Here is a 23706-nt window from a genome sequence, read left to right on the forward strand (position 1 = left end):
GTCTCTTTGTTTCAGTGGCATTACATTTTATAATACTAGGCTTTTAATGTATCGCAAAGGACATTGTACAGGTCTGGATCTATTGCTGATTGAAATTGTAGTAACACGTAACAGTCTCTTCCAGGCGAGATTTACAGTTGTGATTTTCATGTGTTCACATTCACAATGTTCATGTGTTTTTCAGATTCTCAAGCATCTTTGCAATGTCCTCAATTTTAATTTTAACTTCAATATATCCATGAATTATGTTTATGGGTGGTTGAATGTGCGGTTGTAGCTTGGCAGGCATGCACATTTATTCTTATCGATGCAAAAACTTTGCATATGCTAACATATTATACCAAAGGGGAATACCTTGCACAAACAAAAATGTTAACGAGCTAAACACATACAAAGCAGCACTATATATCTTTCTGAAGATAAGAATATTAACAAGCATGTTATCCTCAGTCACAATTGGGCATACTATCATAAATGACAACGTTTCTTCCAGAAAGTACAACTTACAGACATTTGTGGGCCAGATTTCATAGAGACAGAACCAGGTGTGCATCACCGACAGTGACTGCTCTCAACTGAAGCCACACCGTCCTTCCTCATTACAAAATGTAATATCAACAGCAGCCAGAGGCGGCAACAAAAAACAAAGATCAAGCCAAACAAACCACAAGGCTAAACAAAACCAGTTCCAAAACATTACTTCGGTTGATCCACGAACCGGTACTGGGCCAGCAGTTGGGTTCCCTCTGCCATCTGGCGATCAGAATGCTGTGTGAAGGCATATTCCCTCATTCACACACATTACTCCACCTCTATATTGCTTTACACAAGTACAGATGTTTCAGGTATGGATGGGACGAGATCTAGTACGACGATATACGAGATCTATTTTAGCGCATTGGAAGCCACAGGAGAGCGCACTTTCTTTGACGTTCCGAAAGTTGGTCAAAACAACTCTTTTTACTGTACAAAGTGTTCCTCCCTCCCTGAATGAGTCATGAGTCGCAACTCGCAATATAAATAACACAATGTTATGAAATTATGTTCAATGGCCAATTCTGGGCACTACAAATGAAACGATATTACCACACTGACATTTTGTTGTACCAGCATTGAGCGCAGCCGCTATCTAGCAGCGCTCAAGTGTTCCCAAAAGCAGTTAAATTACTCTTGGTAGGCAATTATATAGATGTACTGTAATTCAAACTGCACACTTTGATGACACCCTGACATGTTAGCTGTTGCTACTGATCAATTTTGAATGTCCCAGGCGGAGTCTGCATCCTCTCTGGGTGTGACATCACCTCGTCTAAAAATGAGACAATTATGGAGAGCTTTTTAAAATCACCCAGTTTAATTTTAATTGAAAAAAAAAATGACTATCAAATGTAACGGAAACCTGTCATTTGGTCTTTCGTGTTTATCATAGTTTCATCCCCCTAACAACTATTTTATGTTTAAGAGAATACTGTATTATAATATTCAATAGTGAAAGTTAGATAAAATATTCCATTTCCCTCAAAAAATACCACTGGGACTGTATATCCCATAGACCACAATACTTTTACAAAAATGTGCCAGAAGTTAAAATTATTACCAAATGCCTACAATACAAAGTAATTAGTGTAATCTACAGTAATACACATATATAGCATATATTATCAATAAATTTCCACAATATTAGATGGTTAATTGACGACTCAAGCTACCTTGCTGACAGCGGGTCCAGCACTGGTGTATGGAAAAGTTGGTGTTCGTCACAAGAATCTGTAGACAGGTGTGTAATGAAGCGATGCTATTTCACCTTGTTGCTTCCATCCCTACACACACACTGCGTTTTTTTTTTTTTTTTTTTTAAAAGCTGTGGGGCGCATTGCCCCAATGGGGTAAAGTGTTAAAAAAACACTTGAAATATACAGTACTATAATTAACTTTAGACCACTGCTAAAAAAAAAAAGAAAATAAGGCATTCCAGGATGAATTTTTTTTCTCAGTATTAAGTAGCTTGTTCTTCTCAATCACTTCAGGAATTCGTTTGGGCATGCTTGATGTTTCCAGGAGGACATTGGGGCAAGTGGTGTTGATGGCAATTTTTATCATCTTCTCCTGGCATTCATCCTCAAAGGTTCCCTACGGCATTCAAATCAGTGGAACATGCAAGATGGTCCGAAAGATGTTATTCACCTTGAAGAAGCCCTTTGTCTAGTGAGGATTTGTTCTGTTAAAAACCCGAGCTGTTACGACACACACGAGGGCGCTCGTCTGTTTGACGACCGTGCACCACGTGAAGCTCCAGTGAATGAAAAGGGACCCCAAGATCATGACGGACCCCCACCCCCTCCACTGTGCCATGTGGAAAACATCTCAGGTGGGATCCAGATAGATTCCAACGTTACTGATAGTGACGTTATGAGAGGTACAGGGAGTTTCACAGCGTATTCAGTAATCTTTTGGTCGCTTCAGTGAAAAACTGCCAAGAGTTGATTCATTTGAGGGGCCAGAAATAATGACGCCCAAAACCTCGCTGACAGCTGCACCATGTGACAGATTCAGAACTTGGTGGTATGTCTGGAAGCAATATACGTATAACCCTTAGACGTTGAAAAACGCTTTTAAAAGTTTCTGTGAAGTGTCGTATTCTAGCAGTTGATCTAAAAAGAAAAAAACAGTAACAATCATAGGCCTAAATGAAGCAATGGTGCAGCTTGAAATCGTGGAGAGCAATTTAATTAATTTAATTCAAGAAGTAATACAGCTGAAATATCAAACCTTTTATTACACGCTAAACGCTCAATGGAAAATGTGACTGGAGTTTAACCATTTTCCTTCACAAGCTATGAGTAAAATGTCATTTGGAAAATACTTTTGCTAAAACTATCAAGGGAAATATGAAGGTCCAAGACATTCTGTTCTCATATCAAAATCAATTAGGACATAAATCTTTAAAGTGAGTGAGAAGAGCAAGAAATAGTGCTACATGAACAAAGTAACTGTGACAATGTTTAAATACAGTGTGCAACTGGTTCAGTGGGAATTACAGGAAGAAAAACAGGGCAGCACTAGTACACGTGTAAAACATGCCACATACCTATCCCGTCACCCCCTTCCCCTCAATCAATTTTAAGGATTGGATGAAACAATATGTTATAAAATGTAAAAAACATTTTGAGCAAAATACATCTTAACACACAGAAAATATGAACATTTTTACTCGTGATTTTTTTTTTTTTTTAACTACACCACTAAATGGTAAACGTACAATCAAGTGAATTCGGTGCTGAAAGAGGTAGGCAACAAGATGGGGTAAAAACATCAGACACTGACAACAATATCTTCATTTGTTCTGCAGTTGGCAACTCACCCCTGTGGTATAAAAACAAAACAGAGGTTCATGTATGCTTTCAAATTTCCTCAGCCTCTCCATTCTTACAGTGGCAGTATTCTGTAACGTATTCCTGTACGCTTCAAATGGGTGTAAACAATTTGTACAAATTGGTGTATTAAATTCATTTCAGATAGCTGAGAACCAAGCCAAATGCAGTCATCACCACAGCTCTGGGTTCCCAGTATTAGCAAATCCTGGTTCTTTTCGGAGATTCCAGTAGTTTCCGTTATACAGCCACACTTCTCGACCATCCTTATCAATTTCTTTCCTGGAAAAGAAAAAAAAATTACACACGCACACAAGTGTGCAAATTACACGATTTTAACCTGCGCTCTGCATATTGAACATCATCAACTAAGAAAACAAATTCAAAATAGTACCATCAAAAAAGACTTCTGACCTGAAAAACCGTGGGATGTGCACCTTCCCTTGCTTTGCCATCTCCTTCCTCTTCTCCCTTTGTTTCTCCTCCACTTCTTCCTTCTTCTTATCCGCCTCTGCTACCTTTCCCTCCTCTAAAAGCCTGGTTGAAAAATTAAGTGACATGTTAAAATTGTATTTGTGTAAAATAAAACTATGCTTGCAATTAAACATATACCTGTTTTTCCCCAGTACAGTGGACCCCCCCATTACTGCGTCCCTGGCTTACGTCTTTTTCTCATTGCGATGTGAAATAGAGTTTTTTCGTCTCCTTTTTATGGTGTTTTCCCGGTTTTGCGACAAAAAACAACTGTCATGACCCTAGAGGCTTGGCTGTATTTGTGTTGTTTGACTCCATCTGCAGGCGTTTTTAGGTAATTGCACTTATTTTCTGTTGCCATCAATGTATCCATGCAAAACGTCAACACAATGCTGGTCTGCTGTTGGTCGGTATCTCCTCACAGAGATGCTGGTGTACTATTGTTCGGGCTCACTCGTTTCAAAATGGCAAAACGGTCAAGCTTTTTTCTATCGCAAGTGGTTACAAAACCGTGTTTATAGTGCATTTTACTGCTTAATTCAAAGTTGAAAGGGTTAGCCATGGGTCCCAAGATTGCTCGTGATGTTAAAGAGAGAAGTAAGAAGATGATTTATATGGAAACGAGGCTGGAGATAATAAAGAAACATGAAGCTAACCTAGCCTAGGATACCCTTACTAGGGAAAATTGGCATAACAAGCGCCATTAAAGGTAAATAAATCCTTTCTATATTTTTTATTTGTTTTCTGATTGTATACATGGATATTATGTATACGTAGCACTTACAATACTATTTTAGTACCAATTTTTAATATGTATGTACATTTTTTATGTTTTAACCTAGGGTTCTAAACACATTAGCTATTTAACATAGGTTTGGCCGCCATACGGTGAATTTGCCTTACGAGCCCAACCGCGGAACGGATTAATCTCTTAACACGGGCGCCCACTGTACTCTACGTTGACTAAATTAATTTATCAAAAATAGTTTAAAATGTGGAGTATGCTGCTAATTTCCACAGTGGATTTGCCAGAACTTTGAAACCTTGTAGCACGATCCCTGTCACAACTAGCAATAATGACAACCTCCCTAACCTAGCTGACTGAACTTGAGTTTGAATCGTAACATTGAAATTGTGTAATGCACGGTTTCTGCCTAAAGCATAAACAATGCATCCCTATGCTGTGTAGCATTGTAAGTAACAAAAAAAAAAATCATATCTTGTCTTTAAAGGTTTACAATACATAACAGAATAAATGATTTGTACTATTTTTAAGCTTAAACCAACCTTCCACTAAATGTGTAATGAGAAAAATGAACTACATTTCCAATGGCAAATCCATTTTTCCTGTTATGTTGGTCAGACTAATATAACATTAATGCAATAGTAGTCTAAGCTAAGTTAACACCATACTTTTCAAATACAATAATATTGTAATGTAACTAATTACTTTGAAATTATCGTAACAAATAATAATGCATTACACTTTAAGTAACTTGCCCAACACTGTGTATGTATGTTTCAAAACACATGTAACGTGAGAATACAGGAAGAAGCACATACGAGTAATTAATAAAGTTATGTGAGTTATCGTTTCAAGTAATCGGTATAATGGGTTACCTTTTCAAGGTAGTTGTAGAAATATTGACAATATTGGTCCCTGCCTAAATACTGTGAAGCTACTGCAACATGAGGTTATGATATCATTGCTGCCTTGGAGCTCATTACTGAAGAATTTAATTTTGTAGCACAAAATTAGCCTATTTGAGTTTTTTTCTTGGCAATATACAAAACAACCTTTATTGTAATGAATAAGAAAACTGCTGTTTCTGCCACTATAAGCTAAAGCGCTTGGTACACATGCAAATGTTGCACCTCTGGCATTGCTGTCGTGACTCCTGAATGAAAATGAATGACTTTTATTACTTGATGTTCAAAAATTGCTCTCAGTGTGTTTAAAAGAAAAAAAAAACATGAAAAATGCTTGCTCATGAGCTTCAGTTGGTTGTCTTAATTGTGTGAACTGAATCCATATGCTAAGTTGGAATTACGGGCAACTGCTTTACCTCTGGTCTGGTCTAAAACGTGTGTCTGTTGGTGGAAGTACAGCTTTCAGTTCAGGTGTAAGTTCATTAAGCTCTCTGGCATAGTGCGAAAATCCATAGTATTGGAAGTGGTCATCGGGCTGCACATCTGAAAAAAACATACTGAAATTAAACTTCAGAGCAAAAGGCAGGAATACTTGTGTTCGATGCGGATCAGGCTCTACTTGGCTTCCAGATGCATTTTGGGGTCGACAGCGTGTCACAGAAGATTCCTTCGTGCCAGAATCCTCCGAATCGATGGACAACATCTCCAGACCGATCCAGAACCACACCCTGAACCCCGTTTTTACTGCTGTCAGAGGCCCAGGACCTAGACTGTGTGCATAGATGACATAATGAGAAAAGCTACTGCAGATTACAATTAAAAAAAAAAAAAAAAAAAAAGACTTACCTGGTGAAACGTTATCTTGCAGGTGCATACATCACTCTCTCTATTGCTGATGACCACCTCACCATAGTGCTCCAACCAGCGTTGCTGACTCAGCACATTGTGAATGCAAGTCACTGCCTTGTTCCATATGTAGTGATCACCATACCTACACACATTTGATTTTGTTGGTTATTTCACATCTTTTGAGAGCTGTCTCTTCTCTGCTTTTTATTACATACGACACTGAAATTTGAAATTTTCATTTAGATAATTCATCAACTGTGTTGGGAGTAATGCATTACATTTTGCTGTAATGTGGAAGTGTAAGGCATTACACACACAAAAACAATCGTAATATTTTACTCTGTACAAATGACGGTAACACACCTTACAATGCATTAGCCCCAAAAATGCTCCTAAATCCTTTAAATTTATAATATTAATTGAAGCAGTTGATATGAATGCAGTTCATTTGGTTGTCTGAGATGGCCCTGATGTATTGTTGGTATGCAGAGAACTATGTTTAGGTTATTTTATTAGTATGTTTTAATTTTGCATTTCCAGTGATCTAGGCATCATTTGCAAGTCCAATAATATTTATTTTAGGATGATTATGAGCATGTAACTTCACGTAAGTTTAGTTTAAGGTCATTCTACTGGATGTGTAATGAGCGTATTTAGCTGCATTTAGAATGGCAAACCCGTATTTCCAGCTATGATGGTTAGAGTAATATAAATGTAATGCAAAAGTAAGTTTAATGCGTTACATTTCAAATACAGGAATATTATAATGCAACTAATTACTTTGGAATGATAGTAAGTAATAAACAATGCATTACAGTTTGGAAGTAACTTGCCCAACACTGTTCATCAAAGATGATCTATATTGCTTGGTCACATTCTATTTGCACTACAAAAAGAAAGAAGCACCAAAGGACAATCAAAAGCATATTTTTGGTGTTGTATCTTTCACTAGTTCATGGTAATGCTTTCACACATCTCCCTCTATGTCTCAAACTCCAGTCCTCGAGGGCTGCAATCCTGCATGTTTTCTGTCTTACTGTATACACATCTGATTCAAATTATTAGTTCATCGGCACAAGCTCTGTCGAATCTTGAAAAAGATCTTGCTTTGTGTGGATACAGACACGCTAGATATCTTGACCAACCATAAATGGCTTTAAGAGAGGGGGGGAGAAAAGACGTGAAAAAACAACACATTGGCACTGGCTTCTGTCATTCACAACAAATAGCCTGCTCCAAAAACTGGATCATTTCAGGTAGACATGTCAGACTACAAACTATGAATCTTAAACTACAACAAGACAATGGATTACAACTTTACGTAGCTGTTATCCAACTAAGGAGAGAAAGGAAATTTGATTTATTCCTGACGTTTGTCATGCGTGTTGAAAAAATAACATCCCACCTGGGTAAAGTAACATTGACAGGCCCACTAGAGAGAATCTCCACTGACTTCCCCCAAAACTTGTTCTTCCATCTTTGATCTAGAAAAAAAAAAAAAGAGAAAGCAAACTGGTTACATACCAGTATAGCAAGACAGAAATGTAGACTGGTGACATGCTTCAATACCTTGCCAAAATGTAAAGTTTGCAGACTCTGCATGGCAGGCTGAGATGGGAGGATGATGGCTAACCTGAAGACAAAAAAAATCATTAGATAAGATCCAAAATCAAGCTGTGATACCAGAGGTCACACCTGACTTTTTCCTTTAAGTTTTGGAATGAATACCAGTTGCTGGTACCCAAAACAGATAGGAATAATCTCGGGCATTCATACAAGTCCTCTAGAACAGTGGTCCTCAACCTGTTTTCAGTGAAGTACCCCCTGTGAAATATGTTTTCATCCAAACATCCCTTAACACGCCATCAGCGTTTGATTTATTCAACTTTAGATCCCTTCAAACTTCATTTGGATTGGTTCACAACAATAATCAACATAAAATATCCTCTTTTGGATCATGGGAGAGATATGTCATCAAAATGAAAGAAATTAATTTTTAATAAATATTTGCCCACAAATAATAAAAGTGTCAGACGCGTCCTCAAAAAGAAACAATTATAAATAAATATTTATCGACAGAAAAACAAAATTTTGGGGATTCTAGTAGAAGTCTGTTCACAAAAATAAATCATGAATTTAACATTTATTGAGAGGTGGCACGTGATATGTTGGATCAAATCATTCTAGTATGGGGGAGAATCTGGCTTTAAAAAAAATAAAATTGAAGAATCGACTGAACATAGAAAATTTTTCTGAACTTATATTTTCCTGAAACATTTAATTAATTCAATTATTTTTAAAGGATTTTTGCATGTTTGCTTTTTTTTAAATGTTAGTACCCCCCATTTGTGAACCACTGCTCTAGCAAATTCATAAGAAGCCTTGAGCAGAACCATGTGGAACCTGACAGAACATTGGAAAAAAACAAAAATCACAGCAACGCTACCTGCTCGCTGATGTAGTGGAATCCTCTGTCTTCTCTATGACTCTCATATGTTTCTCCAAGAACAGGATTGAAGGGTTTGTAACGATTCCTCCAGGATGCCCACGCATATCCAGAAATAGAAAATGCCGCAACATATACCTGAGAACCCAAGGTAAGATAGTTTTCAACCTGTGGTGATTTGAGATTATGAATTCCACACTCACCATACGCTCATATGGATCATCGGTATGGTTAGCGATGTCAAGCAGCTCTGAGTACTCCAACTCTTCTGACACTCTCTGTAGCAAACACAGAGGCTCGTTGAGAGCCACGGGCATGGAAACCCTCGAAAGGTCCTTGCCAATGTTGTTGTACAGGATGGTCATGATGCCAATGTGGCTATTGTCCGTTCCTGGGGCAGGCAGACGAGTGCGACGACCTGGATCACAGTAACAGAGAATTCAATGTTTTAAATAACACCTAGTCCTGTGACGGATGGTCTCTCAAACATTAACTTTAAAGCCTGGGTAATTGTCAGCAGAAAACAGTTAACGGCAAAGACAGTGGCCTAAACTTGCTTTCGTTGCTATTCAGATTATTAATGGGTCCTTAGGTAGATCGACCCTATTATACCAACATGAGAAACAAGACTACAAATCAATATTACCTGTGTCAGACAATGGGATGGGTTTGTCAGTTGCATTCTTTAGACTGGCTCTGTATTTGAGTGTAGCACTGGCTGAAAAAGACAAATGGGAAAGTTTTTAGGTCCTAATAATTTTGTTTATTCAAATGTGTTTTTCTGGAATCTCTGACTGCACTCTTGAATGAAATAGGATGGCTCTGTCAGTCGATATGATGAAAAATAGCCGTGACAGCCATGCTAAATAACTTACAGGGATACTTTTTTTTAATTCAGTTATTTAAAGCAGTTAAAAAAAATGAATTTACATTTAAAAACACAATAAGATCTAGACTGAAAATACATCACATGTACTCAGGGTACAGGGAATACATCACATGTACTCAGGGTACAGGGTAACAAACAATACCAAACCCAAAGACCTAAGTCTATTCTTACTCTGTTCACTTACCCGAGCAGACTTACATCACACAATAGAGCAAATAATAATGTATATGTTACCTCTCACTTTTGAGAAGATTCCACACTCAGGAGTTTTGTCATAAACATAGTAACATTACACAATGAAATTCTTATTCTATTCAATTACCCGAGCAGACTTACATCACACAATAGAGCAAATAATAAAGTAAGCAATAAAAACTGTAATAGGACAATAAAGGTAGCGACAATGAAGCATAAACGTAAAAATAGACTCACATTTTAAACATATAGAGTAAATAGAGTGAAAGCAAGTATGTACAGTACATATAAGGATGATATCGCATCATATTATGTAGTGCAAAAGCTGAACATTGGACTGAAATGTTGAGGAATTAGGTGGCCTTTAGCACCAAAACAATAAGGTTGTTAAATTAAAATTTGCCCCCAGGTCAAAAAGCACCTTAGTTTGACCCCAATAGTCCAAGGCACCAAAATAGCGTCACGTTTTCTATATATACGAAAGATGGTGAAATTACAGAGCTACTGTATAAATTTAGTCCTTTTAAAAGGGTGATGATTGATATTTTCCCAATATACATGATCACGACTTGAAAATAGAATGATTGACACACTCAAACTAAAGATTGGAGTCATCAAACAGGTATGCAATCGTGTCATATTTTTAGAAGGATAGGACCCACTCACCGTGTCCTTCGTCAGGCTCTGATGTGCTTGTGGTGGTGATGTCACTCAGACCTGATTCATCTGAACCCTCCGCCTCAGAGGAAGTCTCGCACAAAATCACCTCACTGGCATCAAAATACTCTGCCATGGAATCAGCTACAGAGGGCGCACGTTGAGTATGACTAAAAGATGGCGTCCTCTGTCAAGACGAGGAAAAAAAAAGGGTGAGTTTGAAAAGCGTAGTTTCAAATAAAGATACAGCATGGTATATAATTAATAAAGAATAGTGTAATGTCATAGAGTTTGTCAATATAATAACATGACCAATTGTATGCCACCATTTGTGTCAACCTGCATCAAGAAAGGAATCACTATTTAAGATGTACTGTCATTAATGACAGGTGATCAATTATAAACCTTCGTGAGGATGGACCCACTGAGTCAGACTGTGAGGAGCTTACCCCATGGCAGCTCCTCATGTCAAGGTATCCTTGCACTAGACCTTACTGCTTAATATGGCACAATGTGTTATTTTTAGCACTCGGCATCTAGTGCAACCTGTTGAGCCTGGAAGGAGGCTCCTCCCCCCGGCGGTCCCTTCTGAAGGTTTATTTTCCTCAGATGGAGTTTTTGAGTTTTTCCTTTCTCTTCTGGGAGCTTTGTTTAGGGGGATGCAGTTGTGTATTTGTAATGTTCTGTATGATTTCTTTTTCACCTGTGAAGCCCTATGAGACTGTGGTGATTTAGGTCTATACACATAAAATTGACTTGAAATAAGTCGTGCGTATGCACACTAATCATTTTAAAAGACACCAAATTCAAGCGTGTCACCAAATGTTTGAATACTAATTATTTTTCTGGGGCCTCAAGTAGAGTTGTGCCCTTTCAGAAAAACTAGCTCAAACGAATACATTTTTTGAATGAACAGACAGATTAGAATTACAATATCGTTATTGTACCGTAAGGGGAAAAAGTCATATTGCGACAACCGCAATGAAAAACATAAAATGCCCCTCAGCATGGAAAACGGGGACATATGCTTTTATATATTATGCAAATTGTACAAAATCTGTAAAGACTAACAAAGGTAAACATAACATTCCAAAGTGTGTTATTTTCAGAGAGCCCTGTTCCCTTTTTTTGCCGCAAACAATATTTACTTCAAAATTAGCTTCAGTTTCTGCTCATAAGTTTAGATATCCTAGGGGTCTGGAAACATATGAGTACATATCCACAGCTGATAGAAACTTAAGCACAACTACATGTGTTCCAACTAGTGGTGAATGTTGATGTACATCAAGCTGTGTTATATACATTTTAAATACTGAAATTCCCCAAATAAGACGCACTTGTGTATAAGATGCACCTTGAATTTTGAGGTCAAATTCAGGTATTTTCTATGTTATTGTGTATAAGACGCTAACACTTTGGCAACAAAGTAAAAAAGATAGCAAAACAGTTTAAATCTCATTTTCCCAAACTTCATATTTTCTTGTGTGCATATCTCTAAATTATATAGGTTGTCTGTCTGTTGTGGGCCAAATTAAGTGTGTTTCAGATTTCCCACATTTTGAGCGATCAGTGAAAGCAGCACCAGTGTAAACGTTGAATGCGCTCAAAGCAGTTTAAACTTCTCCCCGCGACGGCAGTTCATTTTGCCATAAATATCCGAAGTTGAGCTGCATCCGTGTTCCACCAACTTCATGACTGTGTATTTTATACATATGTGTGTGTGAAGGAAATAGTATATCAGGTTATTCTTACACAATCTTACACATTGTCCCTTTAAGAGTCTGTAAAACGTTTGAAAGTCTCATTAATTTTACACTGTGTAAAGAAGATAACTATTGACATTGGTGCAAAGAGAAAAAATAACAGGTATATATATATATATATATATATATATATATATATATATATATATATATATACATACACACACACTCACACACACACACACACACACTTGTCCTCAAAATTATTCATACCCTTGTGAAATAAGTTTTTTGAGTGTCTGTGACAGTGATTTTTTTCTTAGTTTCTTTGTGAGTCATGTGACCAACAAATTAATGAAAACAATACATCATTCAAGAGATTTTTAATTTCAATGTGATATTATTGATAGATTTACATAAGTTACGTTCAAAATTATTCATAGCCCTGTCAATACTTAAACAAAAAGGTCCCAAATGTGAACATTTTGATGCTAATTTCTATTTGAAGATGTCAGCGGGTGAATAAACGCATGTTGTAAAACAAATGTTGAAAAAAAAAAGAACAAAATAAAAAAAATATTTTTTTAGAAGAGTAAATGAAAAAAAAAGCCTCCCCATCATACGGGGCTTCTGGACATCATGGTCAAGAAGACAGACCTGCAGGAGGACCTGTGTTAGAATCTTGCGTGTGCCCACAGCACGAGAAAGAGTTACTAGACCATTTCCAAGCGGTTTGGTATCCCTGTGGAAACTGTCCAGAGCATCATGCACAACCACATGAGGTTCAACACTGTTAAAAACCTCGGTGGGCGTGGCAAGAATTGTAAGGTGTCACTCAAACCTGCCAGGAAAGTATGCTGAGAGGTTAACATCACCCCTCAGACCCGAACTATGGCCCTAATTGAAACACTTGAGCAGGCAGGCACGACTGTCTCAAGGTCTAGCATTGAGTGGCCTAGGAAGACAACCCTGCTCAAGATAAAGCACGGTGAGGCTTGCCTGGCTTTTGCCAGACATCACCTCAGGCATGACTCTACATTTTGGTCAACCATCCAGGTGGTCTGGTGAGGAAAAGTTAGAGTTATTTGGACTTATGCATGCTTATTAAGTCAGGAGGAAAAAAAGGAGATGCTTACTACTTAACAGGCATGGTAGTGACAACACAGTTTTACGGGAACGTCTCTCCTCCAGCAGGCACAGAGAACCTTATCAAGGTTGAGGAAATTATAAAAGAAGGAGGATTACATTGGAAGTCTGCTGAGAAACATCAGCTCAGCCACAACTGGATAATCCAGAAGGACAATTATTCAAAATAAACTGCGAAGGTAGGGAAGAAATGGACAAGGACAGTGATGCGGATGTATGGTCAAGTCAGAGTCTGACTTAAATCCAATCAAAAATTGAGGTGAAACATGAAGATGAGAAAGGTGGTTTGGAAACCCAGCAACTTGACCCATCTTGAGGCCTTTGCCTGTGAACAATGGGCCAATTTTCTACAGGAGGAATGCAGAATGCTGGTTGACACAGAGGAATGGTCTGTGGGTACATAGTTTTATAAAACTTTATTAATTAAAACTTTATTAATTAAACTTTATTAAGACAATGGACTAGGATATGAATAATTTTGAACGTAGCATTTTTTTTATATAATTTATAATTTATATAATAAAATACCTGTTAGATTTTGCGTATCTTCAATTGTTTGTTGTTTAGATGCTTTTACTTGTTTGTCACATAACTCATGAAGAAACTTGCATAAATTAAAAGGTTTTTGTCACAAAAATGAAAAAACAAAAGAAAATTCTAGGGTATGATCAATTTTGAGGACAAGTGTATATACTGTATTATAAACTGTCCTACAAACGCATGCACAGTAGGACAGGGAGCGTACACACCTGTTCTGCTTGGACAGTGCAGAAGGATTCCTCAGAAGATTCCGAGGACAAGGAAAGTGAATGGACTTTGGTCAGGTGAGACTGTATGTCAAGCTAATACACACACCAGTCCAAATACGAGGAAAGACAAAATGAGGAGGAAACAAATTAATCTAGAGATTAAAAATAAAACGTCTAACTGCTTACAACACAGACAATATGTCACAATTGCATGCACGTTATGCAACGAATATTCTTAAATTTTTTTCCTTGATTCAATTTACAAGTCAGTAAAGGCCACCCATAAAGGCCAGAAATGGGAAAAACATTCCAAGAATATAGTGTTTCACGACAACCGTTCAGAAATGTTGTTGTTCAAATTTGTCATTTGAGTTTCCACTGATGACACAGGATCAGCAGCAACCAGGTCTCAGTGTCTTGCTCAAGGACACTTTGACATAGTCTCGATAGTCAAAATATTTCGATATATCTGGGTACTGCATAATATAGCAAATCAATATACGTAACACAATAGAACGTTCAGTTTCCAATATATTATGTATCCATTTTGTGAAGTCCGAAACTTGAGAAATAAATTAACTTTTTCTCAACAACACAAGTGAAGTCACAGATCTGGCTTTTTTTCACTTATAATTTAGTAACAAAATGGCTGACCAAGTCGAGTATAAAGTTGTTTGTAATAGGAGAGCAAAATAATGTTTGGCCTTAAAAAGAGAAAGAATGACAACAATATTGTGGATAAAGTTGTTGTGTGGTTTTGTTGCCAAAATGAACGTTCAAGCGGTGGAAAGACAAATTTGACAACACACATGTGACATCACTATTCAGCAACAAGCATGTACAATGTAGGCTACAGCAATCTAGTACATGAAATAAAAATTAAAATAAGTGCTACATAAGCAGGCAGAAGTCAGCCATGCATAACCGGACTCATTTTCAAACGATTTAACGAAAGAGTATGATAGCAAGTTAGCAAAGCCCAGGAGCTGAACAAAAAGGTTGGCAAAATGATTCTTTCCATAATTTCTATACTGTGGTGATGTGTATTTTATGGTTGAATGTGTACCACCAATATTTTTCAACAGCCCGCCAAAATCAGTTGAAATTAGTGATTATCAGTGGAACACACATTCACAATTACCACAGCAATATGTAGAAATACTATGTATAAATCCTCTGATTTGTCTCCGTTTCACACTACACCTCAGCAGCTGTTGTCCCTAAAACAGCTGTTGGCTGTGCAGTGTGCTAAAATTGAAATGATGGAAGGTTGCATCTGACTTTTCTTTTCAGTCATGGAACGAATACCAGTAGCTGGTCCTCAAAACAGATAAAAATAATCTCTGGCATTCATTCGTCCTATTGCAAATTTAGAAGGAACCTTATGGAAAACCTGACAGAAAGTTGGAAAAAACAAAAACAGCAACTTGTGCATACTTGGCCAAAAAAAAGAAAACAAGCCAAAAAACGAGCCAAACCAGCAAAACTGTTTCACACTGCACCTCACCAGATGAGAATCAACAACTGATGGAAGGGATGAGCCCTTTTTATAAAGTACAAGCAGATCAACTTTGGACAAACAAGGATATTAGCTTTCATTTCTCTCACATTTTGCCCAACAACCGACAAATTTAATAAACCTCTATAGTGATGAGTTTTTTTCCCAGGACCATTTATTTGGGACATGAACGAAGAAACGCTTTTTAAAAATTTTTTCATCACCCACATTTTTCCTCACGTAACAAATTTAATGCTATTAGCGGAGCTCCCCTTGTTGAGAATACCATTGAGCCTTGCCGTCTTGTCTTCCCGTCAGTCAATTGCGTTGAATTCTCCTTGAACAGGTTGAGCTTGTTAAGTCAAAACCTTGCTGCCTTATACTGCAGGAGTAATGACAATAAAGGCTATCTCGTATCTCTCTTATATCAAATACTTCTTCTCCCCACTGTACGTTGAAAGACACGGCATTAGCTAGTGCAAGCATGTCGGTGGAGCTAAGAGTTGATCGCAGGTATCCTATTTTTGCATAAAGGCTTCCTATAGTCTCTTGGGCATCAACCGCATGTATGTTACTGTGGTGCATAGCAGTCGGGAGTATTGCTCCGGCTGGCATTGACGAGGGAATCACAGGGTGGAGTTATCTCTGCACATCATGCCTACTCAGGAGGCCTTTTCTATGTATTTATTTCAAACATTGTTTTTAGTACAAGGGTGTCCAGAATCAGTCCTACATCTATTCCATGTTTCGTTCCCTGATACACCTGATTCAAATGATAAGTTGATCAGCAAACTAGGCAGAAGCCTGATAACGATCCTGACCATTTGAATCAGGTGTGTCAAGGAAAGAAACCTGGAAAACAATCAGAACAATTAATGCTGATGGTAAAGAGCCTAACTGAAGGCAATTAAGTATGTTAATGTTCTGAATTTGTGGTTTTAATGTGACCCCCTCTGTTATCTATCACTGCTGTATGTGCAAAATGTCCAACAAAGCATTACTGAAGACTGTCTTCCAACATTTAGTACCCAAAATGTTTGCGTATGAAATTTAAAGAGAAAAGTTCCATTAATATTAGCAAATGCACAAAATGACCAAGGACTTCAAATGTCCACGGTTGAATGTGAATGCGAAACAGGCTAGGTGTGGTCCATTGTTAATAGCAAGCTGCACAAACTTGTGTTGCAACATTGAAGGGTTAGATGTTCATTAAAAAGTTTAAAATAGGTACACTTAAGTGACTTTTTGGGAGTCCATGCATATGCTTGTGTTTATACAGGTATAAATAAATTTACGGTCTGCGTGTGTGTGTATTATATGATACTGTAGATGTGTTTTTGTGTGTGTGAACAGTATGAATACTTAAAACAAGATTTAACTCGCTAGGTCCTGTGTGGGTCACCATTACCTCTGACAGTGTGCTGCACAGTGTAGCGAGCTTTTCTGAGGTGTCCTGCCTCAGATCCGGGCCAGTCCAGGCCTGTCTAAGGCGTTCTCTCTCCAAGGTCAAAACTTCATGAACAGACTTGAGAGAAGTAAAAACTAAAACAAACATAGGCTTTTATTAAAAAATAAATCAGTTAAAAGAGTTGAACAGGTAAAATAACATGCTTGCAAAACATTTTGAATCTGGAACTGCTTATTTAGCCAAATAGTGCCACCAATGAACATTGCATTATTCTTTGCATGGAACATGAAGAATGCATAAATAAAGAAAACTAGTGTCGAATTAGTATTTTTTAAAGAAATTTCATGGTTATTAATATTTGACAAAACTAAAGCAAAGTCATCGATATCGCAGAAGAACAGACACACACCTCTCTGTGAAACTATGCAGATGTCCTGGTGAAGTTTTTGGGCCTCTGGTGAGGTGGCTTGAGGATTAGAGAGTTGTGAGTACACATAGTCCGGGATAGATTGAACAGACCTGAAGTTGGAACTAAGGTGGCTGGAAGTGAACTGGGGGAAACAGACAGCATCCAAGACAGCTTGTTCTTTTTCTCATAACTTTTGTTTTTTTTTCAATGAAATGCATTACACTTCAGAATAGATTTTTGTACAGCAGATATAGAAAATAAATTGATGGAAAAACCTACAACTCCTCCCATTGCTTCCACACGGGACAAGGTCCTGGAGTGACCATACGTTTTTCCATTCTTCTTCTTGGGTTTCTCCAAAGAAAGATTCTGTGCGGATTAAAGAAAAAAAAACCTCTTAGGTTAAAATTAACCCCTGGGGAAATTTTTGATTTGGCTTTTTTGATGTGTGATATCAAAGGAAAAGCATACAGAAAAAAAAAAAACAACCCAAAAAAATTAAATAAATTAAATATTGCAAAGATCGTCCCGCTTACATGGCTGCAAATGGGAAGTCGAGAGGTACACCCTATAGGTGTCAAATCTGGTCCAAATATTGCCAATTTTGTACATATTGAAAACCCCATGTTTTATCATGCATTCCCCCACTGTTTGCATTGATCCTCTCAACGGCAACTCACAAAAGGGTGCAATAGAAATGTTTGTGTTGGCACCCTAAAACAAACAGATGGCAGTCGTGGCCAACTTATGACATTTGCAAGCTTTTCAATTACTTCAATGATTGGCTTAGCCTAGACTCCCATAGTGCATGTCTTCAAAATTTTAAAATCTTAAAATCTCTAAGAGGTTTTACCTGAGATCTTTCTGCATTATGTTCCGCATGACTGTCCGTGACTTGTCTTTTTTTATAAGCTGATGTTTCATGGAGGCGTGACTCATGTGTCATTGACAGGTGGGTCACGCCTTCTGCTGTCAGTTTGCCTCATTCAGGATACTACTCCAAGTAGTGTTCTGTCTTCCGGGTCTGTGATTGTTGAGCGTTGATGTAGTGTAGTGATGTCCATAAGAGGTAGTGGTCAGTGTGTTTGGGTTTCCGGTGTACTTTTATTTTAATATGTCAATTTTCTGTGTGATTGATGTTTAAGTCCAAGAAAACTTTGGATTTGTTTGTTTGTATTTTATGTGTGAACTTGATGCTGCCAGTGGTGTCCATAGTGATAATCTGAGTTGTTGTGTGTGCTTGCTTTTCACTTTTTTCAATACAGTGGACCCCCGGGTTACAGCATCCCAGTCTTACGTTTTTTTCATGTTGCAATGTGGAATACTGAGTGTTTTCGTCCCCTCTTCATGGTATTTTCCCCGCTTTGCAACAAAAACAACTGTCATGACTCTAAGGGGGGTTGGCTGTATTTGTGTTGTCTTGCCTCCATCTGCAGGCGTTTTTAGGTAATTGCACTTATTTTCTGTTCTGATGCCTCACTACCTCCATGCAACGTGTCACTACAATGCTGGTCTGCTATTAGGTCAGACTCTCCTCACAGAGATGCTGATCTGCTATTGTTCGGCCTCACTCGTTTCAAAATGGCGGAATGTTGAAGTTTTTTTTACCATTCAAAATGAATGATGAATTACAACCCCAACCGCGGAACGGATTACTGTCGTAACACGGGGTCCCACTGTATGTCGTCCACATAGCGTTATCAAAATGATGGTCTGTATGCTTACGGGGTGGTTAGTGCTTTTTTGTACAAATCTTCCATGAAAAAAAATGGCACATGATGGCACATGATGATTTTTTTTTGCGTGTAAATGGTAATTTTGAATTGGAAGTACATGGATGTGGCAATGAAGTGGAGGAGCTGGGTGATGTCCTCCACTGTGAGGTTTGTGCGTTTAATGAGGGTTCTGTCCGCTTGTGTCAGTCAGTGTTCTGGTGAAGAGGGATGTGATGTCATGTGATGAAGGAGCTTACATGATGTCCACTACTTGAAGTAGTATCTGGAGGAAGCGGACAGCAGAAGGCGTGACCCTCCTGTCAAATCTGACAGGTGAGTCACGCCTCCATGAAACATCAGCTGATAAAGAAAAATAAAAAAAGACGAGTAACAGAACATCACATGAAACTGTGAACAAGGCAGAACATACCACAGAAACATGTCAAGTAAAACCGCTGAGAAATTTTAAGATTTAAAAGTTTTTATTTTTGAATTTTCAAATTTTTAAGTCTCACCCTGTCTGATAAAAAGGAAAAACATCAGTTGATTCCAAATATATCGAAGTTTGTTCGAGTAAAACCATTTTGTATTGTGGAGGGAGTTTCATAGTCTTCAATTTAATGGACATAGATTCTCACGCATGACCTCTTATCCTTAATCAGTGGTTAAATTGAGGTTTCACCGTAGACACAGAAATGCATAAATTAATTGAGCATTTGAATAAGAAAAAACTGAGAACTCACCTGCATGCTTATGCGCTTCTGCAGGTCTGTGTCTGTGATTGGCAAGCCTCCTTCGAGCCAATGGAGCCGCTGGATGAGAAGGCCCAGTTCTGCCAGGTCTGCCTGACAACGTGTCAAGTCTGACGAAAAAGGATGAACTTTATAAAGGTGAACCTGACTGCATATGTGAGTATGCAAAGGTCACTGTATGAAGCACCTTCTTTCTGTCATGGATATAACGTTTTGAGCTGTTTCTCACCATTGGAAGTTCCATCAATGTCATTCGTCTGCTGAAGCCAGGCTGACACTTTGTTGGTCACACTTGGGTGAGACGAAGCAGTCACGGAGGGGCTTTCCATCTCCGTTTGGAAAACTGATGCTGAACTTGCATAGATGGGCAACTAAAACAAATAATCACAGGTGCGACAGATTTTTTTTTTTTTTTAATTTAAAATAAGCGAAGAAAAGCCAGTGCAGTGCAGGACGGTGAAATGCTCTTATTCCATGGCTGTTAAACCAGTTTTGTTAGCTTTGGCTTTGTGACTAGGTGTCAAATTCTGATGGAAAATAAAAAAATGTCTTCTATAAGCTCATTAGTTGCAATAAGCATTAAGTACTGGATTCTAAAATTTTCTAGTGAACCGCTGCGCAAGCTCTGAACTTGACAATGCCTCATTTGTTAAGCGTGCTGACACCCACATTTGGCACACAAGCTGACAAAACGACAGCAATACTTCTATTGGCAATTTAGTCGAGGCAGTTAACCTTAAAACGAGGCTGCAAAAGGTGCACATGAACAATATCAAGATTGCAAACGTATTACATACACGCACGCATGGACACACCCACACAACGATTCATTCAAAATTTTTACTTACTGAGGTTCTTTTTTTCTGGGCCAGGTTGTTTATAGCTGGAAATGAACTGTGGCCAAGAGAAATTGCATGAAGCACCCCACGTTGGACACTCATAGCCTCATTCTTCCGATATGCGCGATGCGCAGACAACTTTGTCAACCAAATGTAAAATAGGTCATCATTCTTAGCCTTTACAGAAAGAAAAAAAAAAAACACTGTCATTGTAAAAAAACCATCAGGTAACTAGTGGAATACAACTTCATTAAATACAGTAAATACGTGTTGAGGGTTAGTTAACCTATTGAAAAATATTGATTTTTCAATAAATCGGATGAGGATACATTTCCTTCACTATTAAAAAAGAGAAAATGCAACAAATTGATTATGATTTGGTTCAATGTAATGTCAGAAAATATGCAAAAACAAATGTTTGCATTATTCAAATAATTTCAATCCGTTTAGTTTGCTTTCATGGGAGACTACAAAAATAGGATATTTACTGAAAGGCTGAAATTTTAAAGCCTTGGACAATTTTAAATTAAGCAAGGTCTAACATGATTTACCAGTTCTAAAAAATATTTGGATTTAATTATTTATTAATTGTTGCACCTATGCATGTATTACTGGCTTAATAAAAACATTCTGGTTGAACGTAATGGTATTGTTTCCTCTGAATTCATGTGACAAACAGATGCTCTGTGGAAATTACCATCAGGTGGTAGAGATTGTCTCCAGCATCCAAGTCTATACGTTTAGACTTTTTATTAACGGACATAACAGCAACACTAACATCCATGGAGCCATGAAGTTTTCCTCTTTGAATCTATAAAACAAAAGTGAAAAACTAAATCAAGAACACTACTGCCCATTAAACCAGGGGTCACCAGGTGCTAGCGAGCACCAGGTAGCCCTCACGAATCAAGCCTGTTCTAAAAATAGGAATAATTAGAAAATGTGAATAATGGTAGAGATTTAGAGGAATGAAGTATTGCATACTGTTTACTTTTAAAGGCCTCATCAGATGTGGGGGAAGGGACAAAGGTGTGAAATGCGCAGACAACTGGGTGGCAACCACGGGGATCGTGGACCTTGGCAGGCTAATCCCCAGGCTACAGAAGCTAGCTCATGGGACATGCAATGTCACCTTTCTGGCAGGGAAGGTGCACAATCTGGTGTGTGAGGCTGAGAAGTTCTGACTAAAAATAGTCTGACTTATCTCAATGCACAACATGGTCTGGTATGAGTGCTTTCGAGAGGGGTTGGACTCTTCTTTCCTTCTGGAATTGCCCATGGTGAGAGGTTCAGAACAGGTATGGGAATACTTACTACTACAGGCTGTACATTTGTTTACCCACCGGTTTACTCCAGTGCATGAAAGGATAACCTCCCTCCGCTTTCGGGAGGGGGGGGGGGGGGGGGGGGGGGGGGACTCTTGTTCTGCTGGGGGACTTCAATGCTCACATGGGCAATGACAGTGAGACATGGAAGGTCATGGTTGTGAGAAACCGAAGCAAGCAGTGTGCCGTTATTGGACTTCTGTACTTGTTAAGGATTGTTAAGAATCACAATTTGTATGCACTTGGCACCAGGACATTCAAGCCTGCTAACGCTGTGGTCTTGTCATCCGATTTGCGGCTGCAAGTTGTGGACACGGGTGGTCAGAAAGGGTGGAACAGTCAAATGACTACCACCTGGTTGAGTTTTAGTTCTGAATTCAGGGGAAAATGCTAGTCCAACCCGGCAGGGCTAGGCGTATCATGAAGGGCTGTTGGAATGTCCGGTGGTGTTCTTTTAGAGGAGGTGTTTCAACTCCCACCTCCTGAGGGAAGCGGGAGACATCCAGTCCAAGTTCAGTATGTTCCACACCTCAATTGTCAAGGCGGCGATCGGATCTGTGGCCCTACTGTAGTCAGTGCATGTTGTGTTGGCACTTCCCGTTTGTAGACACCAGCTGTAAGGGATGCCGTCGAGTTGGAAAAGGAGTCCTACTGAGCCTTTTTGACCTGTGGGACAGTGGAGGCAGCCGCCAGGTATCGGCTGGCCACGTGCAACACAGGTTCGGCAGTAGCTCAAGCCAAAACCTGGGCATGGGAAGAGTTTTGAGAGGCCCTGGTGAGTGACTTCTGAATGACTTTGAGGAAGTTCTGGTCTTGCATCCAGTCTATCAGGAAAGGAAAGCAGTGAACGATTAACACTATAGTGGAGCTCGGGGCTACTGACTTTGAATTGGGAATTTGTGAGTCAGTGGAAGGAATAATTTGAAGACCTCAACACCACTGACATCTCTTCTTTTGAGGTAGGAGTTCTGGGGTTGAGTTGGACTCATCTGTCACTGGAGTTTAAGATCAAAAAGTTAGTAGTTAAAAAGCTCCTCCGTGGCAAAGTCCCTACAGTGGATGACATCTGCCCAGAGAGCTCATAAACGTTCTGGATATTGTGGGACTGTCATGGTCGATGCATATCTGCAACATCACATAGACATTGGGGCCAGTACCACTGAGTTGGCAGACCAGGGTATGGTCCTTCTTTTTAGAAGTCGGACTGGAGTTTATGATCAAACACCAGAGAGATCACATATTCAGTCTCCCTAGGTAAGATATTTGCAGAGGTGCTGGAGAGGAGGGTCTGTCGGGTGATTGAATCTCAGATTCAAGGGGAGCAGTGTGGTGTTGATCCTAGTCGTGGAACAGTGGCCCGGCTCTACACCCTTGCAAGGTACCTTGAGGGTGCATGGGCGTTTGCAAGCCATTCTACGTGTGTTTTGTGGATTTGGAGAAAGCGTTTGACAGTGTCCCTCGGGGAGTTCTTTGAGGAGCGCTTTGAAAATATGGGGACCCAAGCCTGATACAGGCTGTGTCCAATCAGAACATGCTGGAGAGACTGTCTCCTGGCTGGCCTGAGAATGCCTGGGGATTCCCCAAGAAGAGCTGGAGGAGGTTCCTAGAGAGAAAGAAGTTCGGACTTCGAT

The 23706-nt window shown here is 38.8% G+C and overlaps 1 protein-coding gene across 4 annotated transcripts in view; it reads right to left on the minus strand.

Moving 5' to 3' along the window:
* Positions 1-2711: 2711 nt before the first annotated feature.
* LOC148410213 (oxysterol-binding protein-related protein 6-like) overlaps positions 2712-23706 on the minus strand; it is a 35279-nt gene continuing 14284 nt past the window's right edge. For 3 of the 4 annotated variants that reach the window (XM_088437089.1, XM_088437086.1, XM_088437088.1), the window contains 19 exons: positions 21448-21561; positions 20760-20927; positions 20141-20282; positions 19903-20021; positions 17724-17813; positions 17445-17586; positions 17036-17169; positions 14130-14222; positions 10541-10718; positions 9437-9508; positions 8994-9208; positions 8791-8928; positions 7914-7977; positions 7750-7828; positions 6342-6486; positions 6115-6265; positions 5912-6038; positions 3786-3908; positions 2712-3653 (listed from right to left, as the gene is read on the minus strand). In XM_088437089.1, coding sequence (XP_088293215.1) covers positions 3545-3653; positions 3786-3908; positions 5912-6038; positions 6115-6265; positions 6342-6486; positions 7750-7828; positions 7914-7977; positions 8791-8928; positions 8994-9208; positions 9437-9508; positions 10541-10718; positions 14130-14222; positions 17036-17169; positions 17445-17586; positions 17724-17813; positions 19903-20021; positions 20141-20282; positions 20760-20927; positions 21448-21561 — 2403 coding nt within the window. In that variant the 3' untranslated portion in view covers positions 2712-3544. The remainder of the gene's footprint in view (positions 3654-3785; positions 3909-5911; positions 6039-6114; positions 6266-6341; positions 6487-7749; positions 7829-7913; positions 7978-8790; positions 8929-8993; positions 9209-9436; positions 9509-10540; positions 10719-14129; positions 14223-17035; positions 17170-17444; positions 17587-17723; positions 17814-19902; positions 20022-20140; positions 20283-20759; positions 20928-21447; positions 21562-23706) is intronic. The other variant, XM_088437087.1, reaches the window with a different exon arrangement.

The sequence above is a fragment of the Hippichthys cyanospilos genome, chromosome 16, assembly GCF_059441005.1.
Source record: "Hippichthys cyanospilos isolate Australia breed blue-spotted pipefish chromosome 16, RoL_Hcya_1.0, whole genome shotgun sequence".
Lineage (NCBI taxonomy): Eukaryota > Metazoa > Chordata > Actinopteri > Syngnathiformes > Syngnathidae > Hippichthys > Hippichthys cyanospilos.